The 14,602-nt window shown below is 41.5% G+C and overlaps 1 protein-coding gene across 1 annotated transcript in view; it reads right to left on the bottom strand.

Moving 5' to 3' along the window:
- LOC122548602 (chorion-specific transcription factor GCMa-like) overlaps positions 1 to 14,602 on the bottom strand; it is a 47,504-nt gene that overhangs the window by 20,296 nt on the left and 12,606 nt on the right. Inside the window, exon 4 of the mRNA XM_043687438.1 lies at positions 1,588 to 1,700. Within this exon, the coding sequence (XP_043543373.1) occupies positions 1,588 to 1,700 (113 nt within the window). The remainder of the gene's footprint in view (positions 1 to 1,587; positions 1,701 to 14,602) is intronic.

Raw genomic sequence — 14,602 nt, 5'->3', positions numbered from 1 at the left:
CCTCCTCCCGTTCGGGAAGGCCCAGCAGACGAATATTTTTTCGACGACCTCGATTATCGAGGTCATCAATGTAATTCTCTAAGGTCCGGACTCGCTGTTCGAGAGTCCGGACCTGACCCACGGCCGATTGCGCTGTAGTTTCAGAGGTCGCGGCCTTTAGCTCCGCCCCTCCGAGTCGGCGCTCGATTTCCTTGATGTCTCGGTTGTGCTTCTGCAGCGTGGCCGAGAGTGAGTCCCATCGACTTCGGGATTCTTCGATGAAAGCGTCGATCTTCGCATCCAGTTTGGAGATCATTTCTACAAGGCTTGTCACCGTAGGTAAGTCCCCCGGGGTGGCCGTGGACACCTCAGCTGCAGCTGGAGAGGGTGGGGGAGGGGTTCCTGCTTGCTGAGAGCTGCGGGCTCCATTCCCTTTAGTCATTTTTACTAAAGATTAGATTGTTTAAATTTAATATTAAACAACTAATTAAATTAAACAGCTATTATAAATGATTTGGTGAGTGTGGTGGGGGTGGGTGACCCACTTAACCCAAGTCTTGGGAGGAGCACTGTAGACTCAGACTTGCTGGGTCGCCACCATCTTGGATCCCCCGTTCTTCTCCTTTTTAAAAGTGCTGTTGTTTTCACTATTTTCATCCAAAGTTCCAATAAAAATACAACAGCATATAAAAGAGTAATTGCTTCTCCTAGAATTCAAGGAAATCACCTCTAACACCTAAAATACCTCAAAAAAGGAGCAGCTCATACAGCCACAGTTTTTTTTCCTATCCTCCATCTTAGATTCCCTAGAATCCTTTAATAGGATATTTTGAAAAGAGACTAAAAAAAACTGGACTCATTATGATAAATACAGAATATGAATTTTTTAAAAATCAAGAATAAATGTAATTATGTTAAAAAATTGAAAGGCTACACCTATTTTACACTATACTTTTCTGAAACTAGATTTTTCTTTCATTTTTTTGCTTCCTTTTAACTTCTGTTGAGGCAGTCCTTTATTTTTCAAAATGTGGGAGCAAATTACAACCGATGCTGGAATCTGTACTGAAAACAAAAAATGCTGGAGATCACAGTGGGTTCGGCAGCATCCATGGACAGAGAGCAAGCTAAGTGATGAAGGGAGGTCTGATGAAGTGTCATCTAAATCAAAAGGTTGCTTGCTTTCTCTCCATGCAAGCTGCCTGACCCACTATGATCTCCAGAATTTTTTGTTTTTAGCCTTTATTTTTCATGTTGCCTTTATCCTGACAATTGGATCAATAATTGCAAATTTGTACTTTTGGGAAACATTTTTTATGAACTAAAACTTTCATATAAAGTTAGTAAAATGTCTGATATTCACATTAGTACTCTTAACCTTTTTTGACTTTACTTATTATTAAAAACATACACAAATGAGCAAACATTAATTTGAGTCTAGTTGTTGCACCTTCCTATCCTGTGATTACTTGCTGCTAAAATTCTTTCTACTGCATTCTCTAAAACTGCATCAAAATAACAATCCAAATTTACCTTCAGAAAGGATATGATACTTGCTGGACCTGGTAATCTCTGCAGGACAACATGCATTTAAAAGGAAAAACCAACCTGAAAAAATATGCACTTTCCTTCATGTCTCCAGAAGTTGGTGACAGGATAACCCCCATGTCCCCGGCACGGCATGAGATTCAAGGGAGCACCACAGTTTGGACAACATTTCTCTGCAACAGAAAAGAGGAGCTTGAAAACATTTCCATTTCACTGTTAGAACATGAAAAATATTACTGGAAAATTAAATGTACTGTATATAGCACCTTTCTTACACCTTGGACAGCTCAAAGTGTCAAGTAAGGCCAAATTTGAAATGTATGACAGTACTTTATGCTCTTCTCCCATGATGGGTTTAGTGTGGGGTTTGGGGGGAGATGGGATAGAGTTGGCCAGGATAGTAGTGAGTGTGGAAACACAAAGGAACAGGAATAGGCCCTTCAGTCCCTCAAGCCTGCTCCTGAGATCATGGCTGATCTGTGACCGAACTCTGTGTCCCTGCCTTTGGCCCATATCCCTTAATACCTTTGCTGAATAAAAACATTTCTCACTCAGATTTAAAATTAACAAGTATTCTATCATCAATTGACATTTGTGGATGGGAGTTCCAAACCTCTCCTGCCTTTATGTGTAGAAGTGCTTCCTAATATCTCTCCTGAATGGAGTGGCTCTAATGTTTAGAATATGTTTGTTCCTGGCATCAAACAAACCCTAATTAATTTAATGCCAGGAAGACCATGGGCTAGTTTCACACACACAGATGCAAATTGAGACCTTTGGAGAGTAGTTATTGCTTACATCCTTGTCTCTTCACACCAGTGCTGGTGCTACCGCAGTGGAAGGGATCAAATAATGCAAGTTTGTACAGGTTATTTCTGGTTTCCTGATGGATTAGGGTTAGGGAGAGGCACCCACTGCCTGATGCAGGGACCTGGCATTGGGAAGGACCAGAATGGGGGTTTGATAGCTGGTGCTAAAACCCATCACCCTATCTTTGCTACCAAACCACTCTGTCACATCTCTGATCCTGGGTCACGCCACATCTTCCCAATAGTAGCCACAGCTGGCACAGCCAAAACAAAGGGCTGCTGGCCTGTAGCTGGCAGCTCTCAATAAGGTGGAACCTGGCACCACTGGCATTCCAATTGCATGGAATGCCCACCAGCAATCTTTCAACTCCTTGATCAGCCAATGATTGAAACACTGCCACTTCCATAAAATTCACCCACCATTGCAATGTAGATACTGAAACTGAATTTATGCCCAGTAAGATCACAAAAAGAAATAGGTAATGATCAGATTCACTCATCTATGATTAGGCATTTTTTGAGGGATTAAATAGTGGCCAAGCCACCAACAACAGTTTCAATTTATATGTCACCTTTAATATAGTAAGGACAGAAGACATCAAAGCGAAGTTTGATATTGATCCACAAAAGGTGATCTTAGTCCAGATGCCTACAAGTTTGCATAAAGAGATGGATTCTGTGGTGATACAATGGATTGAAATGGGTTGGAGAGCATGCAGGATGGAGTCCAGAGCTTCATATTCAGGCAGCTGAAGGTTCATACACTCATGGTGGGATAGTTAAAAATTAATGATATGCAAGACACAGAATTAGAAGATTGCACAAATATCTCAAATGATCATGGAATAATTGACGGAATGGCCAGGCGCTGGATGGCTTTGAAAACAGGAAGGTAAGTTTTCAAATTGAACCTTTGCTTGACCAGGAGGTGGTCTACGTCAGTGGGCAGAAGATGTTGGTAAATAAGAGCAAGGGCTCAGGTAGTAGGCATTCGATGAACCAAAGTGGTAGCACATGGAAGGCTGGCCAGGGGAGCAATAAAATAGTCAAGTTTAGAGGTTTCAGCAGCAGATCAGCTGACACAGTAGCAGAGTGAGATGATGTTAGAGGAAGAAACAGGAAAACAATTACTTCAGTCTCGCAAACATCTCACTGAAGAAAATTTCTGTTCATACCTGCACAACCGTGTTACTTTTCTTCAATGGGATCTTTCATATTCACTTAAGATGGTAGATGAGGCTTCTGTTTAATATCCCATTGAAAAGAAAAATGTGTTTCATCAGGTCTAGCAATATTTAAAGATGAGTGCCGAATGAAAGGGACAGGAATGGTGGGATCACAGGCCAAGAACTGATGTCTATTTTACTTCGGTTGCAGATTCTTAGAAAATTTTAATATAAAATGGCACAAGAAGTAGAAGTGATGGGAATTGAAGGATAGTCTAATTTTGAAAATTGATCATCTTTATTCAGTTTATGTTTTAAATGTCACATACCGAAGTAAGCAAAACCAAGATTAGTTTACCATAAACCATACAGCTAAATAAAAAGTCTAACAATTCTTAATTACTATATTTATTCTATTGATGAGGAAAGTATAACTTGCAGGAATTTTTAACTGTAAAAATTTCATTTTTAATATAAATTCTGTCAGTGTGCATTTGTTGCACTGACTACTTTTATGGATATTACCACATGACTACTGAAATTTCAATAACCATACCAGGGAGCGAAAGTCTATATGTTAGTGGAGCATGTTCATGCAATACTGCATTGCACTGTGGAGTGTCAGAATGAGATTCTTTTCTGAAATCTTTGGTCAGATATTCATATCCCAATAGTGGTGAATGCGGAGACATCCATATTATTGAGGGCTCCAACAGAAGATTGGAACCCTGAACTTCTGGCTGACCAGACATGATTTCATTGGACCCACCACCCTCACCACCTCCCCCCCTCACCGCCCCCAGAGGGACTCTAGGTCAGCACACAGCAAACACCCAAAACCAAGCCAAGCCTCAGCCAAATGTTTCACATTTTCTTCAGGATCTGAGTCGGCAAGCCACTGTAGTTGCTGCTGGTATGTGTACTCGAGACAGCAAAGAGTCCTACTAAACTTAAAGAGAACTCATGGGCTGCTATCCAAAAGAGTGCACACCATGCAAAGTCCACCTACATCTGGTTTGCAACAATTAAATTGCTTAGCAACATCCAGATCAGAACCAATCAAAATGTTAAATGGTCACCCAGTTCTAAGGGGGGTTGATACCAGCACAGCTATTTCAGTGATCGTGGAACCAGTCTTTAACAACATTCGCTCTGGATTCCAATATTTAAGATTGTGGAAGACCTCAGCTAGACTGAGAACCTATACCGGGGAACTTTCACAGATTAAAGGTACAATTTCATTTCCAGTCTTTTATGAGAAGCAGCTGGTTCAGTTACCACTGATCGAAGGAGGAAGCTCAGGCCCAAACTTGAGGCAAAGATCAGTTGAAAAGGATTCACTTTGTTGGCTCAACACTTTTTGATTAGAAAATGAATGCCTGAATGAAATCCTAATTAAACACCCAGATGTTTTTTTCAGGAAGGTCTAGGAACTATCAATGGGGCCAAGGCCGCCTTGCATGTTGACCAGAAAGCAATTCCATGATTCTACAAAGCCTGCCCACTGCCATTTGCCTTATGGGCAAAATTACAGGCAGAAATCAGGAGGCTGGAAAGTGAAGGAGTTCATCAAAGCAGTCCAGTTTGCGCAATGGGCAACACTGGTCACGTTGATTGTAAAGCCCAATGGGTCGGTTCACCTTTGTGAGGATTTTAAATAAATGATAAACTGCTTTTTGCAGGTGGATAAGTACCCAATACCTTGCATAGAGGATTTAAACACAAACCTGTCATGGGGCTGACCTTCACAAAGTTGGATCTGAGTCATGTGTACCTGCAATCGCAGTTAGATGGGGATTTTCAGAAGGATGCTACAATTAATACCCAGAAGGGTTTGCACCAATATACAAGACTGCTATTTGGGGTATCATCAGCCTGTGTAATTTTTCAGCAGACAATGGGGAGAACATTTTACAAGGGCTACTCCAGGTCAATTTATATCTAGATGAATTGCTAATAACAGAGACCAATAAGGAGCACCTACAGAACTTGGACATAGTCCTTAGATGATTTTCCCAGGTGAGCATATGCCTTACAAGAGAGAAATATATGTTCCAGGCACCCCAAATGATCTACTTGGGCTACAGAGTCAACAAGACTGGGTTACACCCATTGAAAGATAAAGCGAAACGTCACCTGGCTCCCACATCAGGACCAGAACTTAGGTCTTTCCCTTGGTCTGGTGAACTATTATGCAAAGTCCATATGTAACCTGGCACCTTTGCATCAACTCTTAAAAAGAGGGTCAGCCTTGGAAATCGTCTTATAGCCAAGCCATAGCTTTCAGGGATGTGATGAAACAGCTATGATCTTCTAAAGTGTTGGCACACTATGATCCAAAGCAAGATCTAGTTATGACATGCGATGCCTCCCCAAACGGCATCAGGGTAGTATTAGCTCATACATTGCTCATACAAAGCAAGATCTATTTAGAGTATGCATTCAGAACTTTGGCTAATGCAGAGCGCAACTATAGCCTGTCAGAGAAGAAAGGTTTGGCAGTTATATTTGGAGTCAGGAAGTTCCACTGTTATCTTTGTGGATGTAAAGTTGTAATAATAATGAACCACAAACCCCTGCTAGGTCTACTGAAAGAAGACAACGCAGTGTCACCCATAGCTTCAGACCGAATTCAGAAGTGGGCTCTAATACTAAGTGCAAATAATTACTATTTGGAACACTGTCTGGAAGGCCAAGTAGCAAGTGTGGATCCATTGAGCAGCTTCCCAATGGCAGATATACCACCGCTGAGAGAGTCCCTGCGTGGGTAAAAGTCACGGTCAGCATGAGGTCAAATCCAGTGACATATAAAGTTTGATTAGGTGTGACAGTCCTGAATAACCACATGGACCGAATGAAACCGGCAAACTCGCAAACAGTGTGGGAGCAAAATGTGCCCGATTCCTCAACTGCCTTTCTGATTGTTCCAGAACCCGTGAGTTCTCCCTCTCCATCATTGAAGATACCTCAGAATCGGAGATGGACATGGTGGATGTCGTCTTAATGTCTTTACCACCTGAAGAGGAGAATGAAGTTCTTCTGAGTTGAACTGGATACAAGAAGCAAGCTGCAGTGCATTACATGCTACCCATATCCAAGGCATAGTCAGAGGAACCTGACGCAGTGCTAAAATGCCACAGGAGGAGCAACGAAAAAAAACAACCAGCCTTTGTCCTCAGACACAGAGGGAAAGGGATGTAGTGATTGCAACGAGGTCAGCCAAGTGGACCTCGTAGAATATGAATTCCCTGCATTGGGCTGTTAATCTGGTCCAATCAGGGAGCCCTGGCTGACAGATATAAACAGGAATGTGGTGTTGACGCGATGTGATTTCTGCCCAGTGCTCTGAATGTCAAAGTGAAGAAATTCAATGAAGCGCGGGTAAAATGTGCACTTTGTGTCTTTCACTGTGTTTCACACGTATACACACACACACCATGGGTGCTGGGGATAAAATAAGCACTACCGCACGTAGGTGGTAGTGTGGGGGTTAAAGGAAAAAAAAAGAAACAAAAAAAAATAAACAGGAATGTTGGAGGGGGTCGTTAGGGCCGACTGCCTGCCCCTTTCCACGGTTACGTTAGAGCCCGGGTGTCCTTGGAGAAGGAGCACGCGGTGTTCACCAACACCCTGGAGTTGTTCAGGGAGAGGTGGGCGCCACAGGGAGTGGAGTGCATTATTTCTCCCTCCAACTCTATTTTGATTTAATCCCTACCCTCCCCTTCACTGTTTGATCACACAGCACTGCCCTTTGATGTGAAGGGCACTGCTTGTCACTGGCCACTCGGGTGTTTTCCTATCTTCCTGTGGTGGAAATTGAATAAAGATTTGTGCACCTTATGTCTCTCACTGTGTCTCACACCTACACACACAGAGAAAAAAAAGACGGAAAAAAAAACAAGACTGTGTGGAGTGCATTATTTCCCCCTCCAACTCTATTTTTGATTTATTCCCTACCCTCCCGTTCACTGTTTTGATCACACAGCACTGCCCTTTGATGTGAAGGGCAGTGTTTGTCACTGGCCACCCGGGTGTTTTCCTATCTTCCTGGTGGTGGAAATTGAATAAAGATTCGTGCACTTTGTGTCTTTCACTGTGTCTCACACCTGCACACACACACACCAAGGGTGCTGGTGAAAAAATAAGCACTACCACGGTTAGGCGGTAGTGTGGGGGTGTTAATAAAAAAATTTTAAAAAATTTTAAAAAATTAAAAAAAATAAACAGCACTGCTCAGCATCACAAAAAAAAATAAACAGGAATGTGTGTCCACCAACACCCTGGAGTTGTTCAGGGAGAGGTGGGCGCCGCAGGGAGTGGAGTGCATTATTTCCCCCTCCAACTCTATTTTGATTTAGTCCCTACCCTCCCCCTCACTGTTTGATCAGACAGCACTGCCCTTTGATGTGAACGGCATTGCATGTCACTGGCCACCTGGGTGTTTTCCTATCTTCCTGGTGGTGGAAATTGAATAAAGATTCGTGCACTTTGTGTCTCTCACTGTGAAAAAAAAAGAAAAAAAAAGAAAAAAGGAAATAAACAGAATTTGTGTGTCCACCAACACCCTGGAGCTGTTCAGGGAGAGGTGGGCGCCGCAGGGAGTGGAGTGCATCATTTCCCCTGCCAACTCCATTTTGATTTAATCCCTGCCCTCCCCTTCACTGTTTGATCACACAGCATTGCCTTTTGTGAAGGGCACTGCTTGTCACTGGCCACTCGAGTGTTTTCCTTTCTTCCTGGTGGTGGAAATTGAATAAAGATTCGTACACCTTGTGTCTCTTACTGTGTCTCACACCTGCACACACACACACCATGGGTGCTGGGGAAAAAATAAGCACTACCGCAGTTAGGTGGGAAAAGGAAAAAAAACATCAGTGTCAGAAGAAAAAAAAACAGGGGTGTCAGAGGTTCTAACAAAAAAAAAAGAAATAAACAGGAATGTGTGTCCACCAACACCCTGGAGCTGTTCAGGGAGGGGTGGGCGCCACAGGGAGTGGAGTGCATTATTTCCCCCTCCAACTCTATTTTGATTTAGTCCCTGCTGTCCCCTTCATTGTTTGATCACACAGCACTGCCCTTTGAGGTGAAGGGCACTGCTTGTCACTGGCCATTTGGGTGTTTAAAAATATTTTTAAAAATTTTTTAAAAATAAACAGGAATGTGTGTCCACCAACACCCTGGAGTTGTTCAGGGAGAGGTGGGCGCCACAGGGAATGGAGTGCATTATTTCCCCCTCCAACTCTATTTTGATTTTATCCCTGCCCTCCCCTTCACTGTTTGATCACACAGCACTGCCCTTTGATGTGAAGGGCACTGTTTGTCACTGGCCACTTGGGTGTTTCTTTTCTTCCTGGTGGTGAAAATTTGAATAAAGATTTGTACACCTTGTGTCTTTCACTGTGTTTCACACCCACACACACATGGGTGCTGGGGTAAAAATAAGCACTACCGCAGTTAGGCGGGAGTGTGGAGGTAATAAAAAAAAGTTAAAAAAAGAAAAAACACAAAAAATAAATAAATAGGAATGTGCCCTTTGATGTGAAGGGCACTGCTTGTCACTGGCCACTTGGGTGTTTCTTTTCTTCCTGGTGGTAGAAACTGAATAAAGATTTGTGTACCTTGAGTCTTTCACTGTGTCTCACACCTGCGCACACACACAACATGGGTGCTGGGGAAAAATAAGCACTACCGCAGTTAGGTGGCAGTGTGGGGGGGTTTAAAAAATGAGTGTCAAAGGCTTTGTTCACTCTGAGAGCTGGCTTTGAGGGAGCAGGAAAAAAAAACAGGAATGTCAAAGGTTCTGTTCAGTCTTAGGGCTGGCTTGGAGGATACTGGATCAATGTCAAGAGGTGACTTGGTGATGGGATACCTGTCTCTGTGAAATTATTTAACTAGGGAGTGGAAATTATTTAACTAGGGAGGGATCAACTCCAGGTAATGTGAAGCTGGATTGAAAATTTGAAAGAAGTTTCCTCAAAACCATTTGGAAAGATTGAACAGAAGGCAGTGGCCAGGCTTGTCTTCAGCTCAAGACAACAAAGTGAGCAAAATTTCATTTAAACTACACTGCCCCAATAGGTGTCCCGATGCACTGCAACAACTGAGCTTTCCTCCAGTCAGAAGAGGAAGTTCCCATTGCAGATGAAGCAGTCATTTTAAATGCAGTGAATGATAAATGCTCTAGCTTCCTCACTGACAGGATTATCAGGCACACTGGTGAACTCTCTGGTTTACCTTAAGCCTCTCAAAGAACATTTGAGCAAGAGACACGTCTAATATTAGAGAATGAAAATTAGAATATTTTGGCAGAGAACTAGTAATTATTCAACCACTCAGGCTGGCAGTGGGGAAAATCATACATTCTATGATGGGAGAGATTTTAAAAAATAAATAAAGAACTGAGGAGAACTAAGTGCAGACAGTGGAATCTTTCAAATGTTAAACCAAGCACTAGAAAATGTACAACTGGAAAGAAAGGCCTGTACCTTTATAACATTTTCAGAACCATTGGATATTTCACAGTGCTTTACACCTAGTTAAGTACTTTTAAAGTGCAGTCATTATTATAGGAAATGTGACAGCCAATTTACAGACAGGAAACTCACACAAACAATATTATTATTAGGACGTTCTATTTTGATAGTCTTGATTGCGATGGATGTTAACCAGGCCTGCTCTTCCAAATAGTGTCATTGAAACCTTTACATTCACCTGAGCAAACACATTAGCCTTCAAGTTAATGCCTCATCCAGAAGACCTCACTTCTAAACTGCAGCACTCCCTTCAGTGATACACAGGAGTAAAGGTGATATATACTATTGCTACATAAAAGATGGAACAATTAGGCAATGAGCAAGATGATACAAAATTTGCCAAATGGGAGCTGAATTGATTGCCAATTTGTTGTCAGTGATGGATACAATAATATAGTAAAGTATATTCAGATCTGTTTTAGGTCATCGCCCAAAGAATCAAAGTGACATCTAATTGCCAATTGGGAAACAACAAGTCTAGTTTCTTATTAATTACATAGAAGCAGGAGGAAGGTCACTGGTCCTTGAGCTTGTTCTACCACAGCTGATCAGATTATTTCACATTTTCACCCAAATAATCTTTCACCTTTCTTTATTCAATTTATTCATGTCAATTCTTAAAAATCGGTTTGAGCTTTTCACTTTTCCTTTTATTTATTTCTGTCAGTACTGTACATCAGGATTCTAGTAGATGCAAACTTTAATGTCTGAGTGAAGGGCTTTCTGGATTTTAGCTCTTTTATTTGATGCTGTGTGTCCATGCTGTATTTCAGCAAATGGGAACAACGCAGTAGTTGATTCCTTAATTGAGCTGTGTTACTATCCTACCATTCGCAAATTCCTGTTCTAGGCATTCACCTGATTGGAACTCAAACCTACAGCTCTCAGTCACATAATAACCAACTTTGTAACTGTTCTCAGGGTGTTACAACAACAGCCAATCATGAAAGGTTGAAATTATAGTAGAAACTGTTCATTCTACATCAGGCATCATCTCTGTGATTTCTCATTCATAAAATTTAGATACTCTTGAATATAATGATAAGTTGAAAAAAATTCATTTCAGATATCTGTTTGACAGCAAAAAAATCCTTGATATTTCAGTGACTTCCTATTATTCTACAGCCATCTAATTGGTCATGTGATCATTTGGGATATCTGTCGTTATGTTAAAGTATTCCTTTACAAAGAATTGAAAGATCTGATGTCTCTTAAAGAAACTAATAATCTGATTTACACATTTATGACTAAACTCAACCTGCCAATTTCCCTCTTTCCCCCCACACTAAAATGAACAGCTTTTGTGTCTGTATAAACAAGAGGATGCTTGAGAAACTCAGCAGGTCTGGCAGCATCTGTGAAGAAAGAAATTGAGTTAACATTTCGAGTCCAATATGATTCATTAGAACTTTGCTTTTATAATCTGTCAATTTGCTTCATGTGGTTTTTTTGAAGACTGATGGAAACTTTTTTTCTGGAATGAGTGACATATTTTCAAAGGCCATAGCCATGATTAATTCGTTATATTGTTTTATAAATATGGAGATTTGTAGTTTATTATATTGTTTTATAAATATGGAGATTTGGAAAAATGAAGCAGTGAAAACTAAATTGTATTATTATCAAGCACAAAAATGGAGAGTCACTCTGTTTTTTTTTTGGTTTGAACATAGTTATTATACCCTTGAAGAGTAATCTTCAGGACAGTACCATTAGGACCCCTTTCAAAAACAAAGCTTTTCTAAATAAAGAATCTGCTCATCCTTAATTTATTTTTGTATATGTTTTGTGATTGTTGTTTAGACTAAGCGCGCTAATGGTGTCACGGGTAAGGAGGGGTTGCTCTCAATACTGAGAGAAAATGTACACTTACAGGTCATTCCAAATCATCCTTTTATTTGCAATGATTTTTGATTTAATTAATTGCTGAGTGAGAAATGAAACTCATTGACAGTGAGGCAACTGTTGACCAAGAGTAACATTGAAAGACCCTAGTCAAATTGAAGATCACAGAAATGAATCAAGGAAATCTAATCATTGGCTGGAGTCATTATCACGCCCAAAGGAAAATAGATATGGATGTTGGTGACCAATCAGCTCAGCTCTAGGGCACTTTGTAGGAGTTCCTCAGGGTAGTCTCCTAGGCCAATGATCTTCAGCTGCTTCATCAATGACCATGAACTGGGGATGTACGCACAATGTTCAGCAGCATTTTCAACTCCTCAAACGCTGAAGCAGTCCATGCCACATACAGGACTGCAGATGCTGGAGAGTCAGAGTTGAAAAGTGTGGTCAGAGTTGAAAAGTGTGGTGCTGAAAAAGCACAGCAGGTCAACGCCACACCTCCCCGCCCCCCCACCTCTTCCAGTTATCTCTCAGCCTCCTTCCCCCTCCACATTCCTGATGAAGGGCTTATGCCCAAAACGTTGACCCTGCTGCTCCTCGGATGCCACCTGACTTGCTGTGCTTTTTCCAGTGCCACACTCCCAACTCATGCCACATGCATCAACACCCCATCACTATTTAAGTTTGGGCTGATTAGTTAGAAATGTACACAAGTGCCAGACAATGACCTAGGGTCCAGCAATGAATCACTCAACTGGCTTCATAGAGAGATTCCGCCATCTCCAAGGTGTCTGATGGTATACTCTACATTTGCCTGCATAAGTCCAGGCTGAAAAGTACAGGAAAAGCTAAAGCCCACTCAGGAAAAAGCAGCCCATTGCCCATTAGTACATGATGGCGACAATGAACACCATCTCTAATTTGCCAATGCTTTCTCAAAAGCACTTTTCAAACCCAAGACGTCCACCTGACTGGAATAAACTTAACTCCAACTTTGTGGGAACATGACAGCTCCATGTTACACAACACTCTGTTTGGAAAAGTATTATCAATCCTTCTTCATGGATGAGCCAACATCCTGTAACTTTACCTTTGGGTCGCATGGAGGTGTCTACATCACATGGGCTGGAACAGTTTATAAATGTTCGCGAGGGCAATTATGGATGTGCAATAAATATTGGCATTGCTATCAATTCTCACATCACATGGATGAACAAAACCGTTCAAGTTAATGTAAACAATATTCAGTAAATATCAACACTTAATAATTATAAAAAGGACACAGGAGGGAGGGCCAGCTAAATTGGCAAATTCAGCCATGTCTCACCAAGTGGTGAGAATAACATTTGACCAATCTGAACATTCAATAAAGAATAAACAAAAAGCAAGGTTTTTGTTTCTTCCCCCAGTACAAAGAAAACATGAAGAAAGTAATCCTAACACCTCAGTAAAGCCACTAATACATGCCAATCATGATACCTGCAAGTCCATTTAACTTTCTGACTAAGCTATTCGAAACAAATAACAATAACAAACCAATGAATTGTGAAATATTGACAAGTAAAACTTATATTTGAAAAGATATCTGTGCCATCTTTGTACCCTCAAAATGTCTTATGTCAATGGAAGCAGAGTTGGGCAGGAATGTTGTGGCCATGATCCTGGTTTGACTAGGAGAATCATGTGTAACCTCCAGTAGCTGTAGCATTGTCAGGTTTCACAAAGGAAAATCTCTGCACTGTGGAATCGCAGTCTCCTGTGGATTTTAAATTTTAATTGGAATCCAATGCAAAATAGGAAAAAGCAAGAGTGGCAAGCACCCCTCAGCCTCCGATGCTCCAGGGAAAACAGCCCCAAGTTTCACAACATCTTTCCAATAAGAAGGAGACCAGAATTGCACACTATATTCCAACAGTGGTCTAACCAATGACCTGTACACCTGTAATATGACCTCCCAACTCCTGTATTCAATACTCTAACCAATAAATGAAAGCATTCCAAATGCCTTATTTGCTATCCTAACTACCTGCAACTCCACTTCCACTTTCAAGGAGCTATGAACCTGCACTCCAAGGTATCTTTGTTCAGCAATACTCCCTCGGACCTTACCATTAAATGTATAAGTCCTGCTAAGATTTGCTTTCCCAAAATGCAGCACCTCACATTTATCTGAATTAAACTCCATCTGCCACTTCTCAGCCCATTGGCCCATCTGGTCAAGATCCTGTTGTAACCTGAGGTAACCTTCTTTGCTTTCCACTACACCTCCAATTTTGGTATCATCTGCAAACTTACTAACTGTACCTCTTATGCTCACATCCAAATCATTTATGTAAATGACAAAAAATAGCGAACCCAGCACCGATCCTTGTGACACTTCACTGGCCACATGCCTCCAGTCTGAAAAACAAGCCTCCACCACCACCATCTGTCTTCTACCTTTGAGCCAGTTCTGTATCCAAATGGCTAGTTCTCCCTGTTGGGAGCCATGTTGACTATCCCTAATCAGTCCTTGCCTTTCCAAATACATGTACATCCCGTCCCTCAGGATTCCCTCCAACAACTTGCCCGCCACCGACATCAGGCTCACTGGTCTATAGTTCCCTGGCTTGTCCTTACCACCCTTCTTAAACAGTGGCACCACGTTAGCCAACCTCCGGTTTTCTGGCACCTCACCTGTGACTATCGATGATACAAATATCTCAGCAAGAGGCCCAGCAAT

Source organism: Chiloscyllium plagiosum, chromosome 3, assembly GCF_004010195.1.
Source record: "Chiloscyllium plagiosum isolate BGI_BamShark_2017 chromosome 3, ASM401019v2, whole genome shotgun sequence".
In the NCBI taxonomy this organism is placed as follows: domain Eukaryota; kingdom Metazoa; phylum Chordata; class Chondrichthyes; order Orectolobiformes; family Hemiscylliidae; genus Chiloscyllium; species Chiloscyllium plagiosum.
Note: the sequence above shows the minus strand (reverse complement) of the source record. Positions and strands in the feature narration are given on the sequence as shown.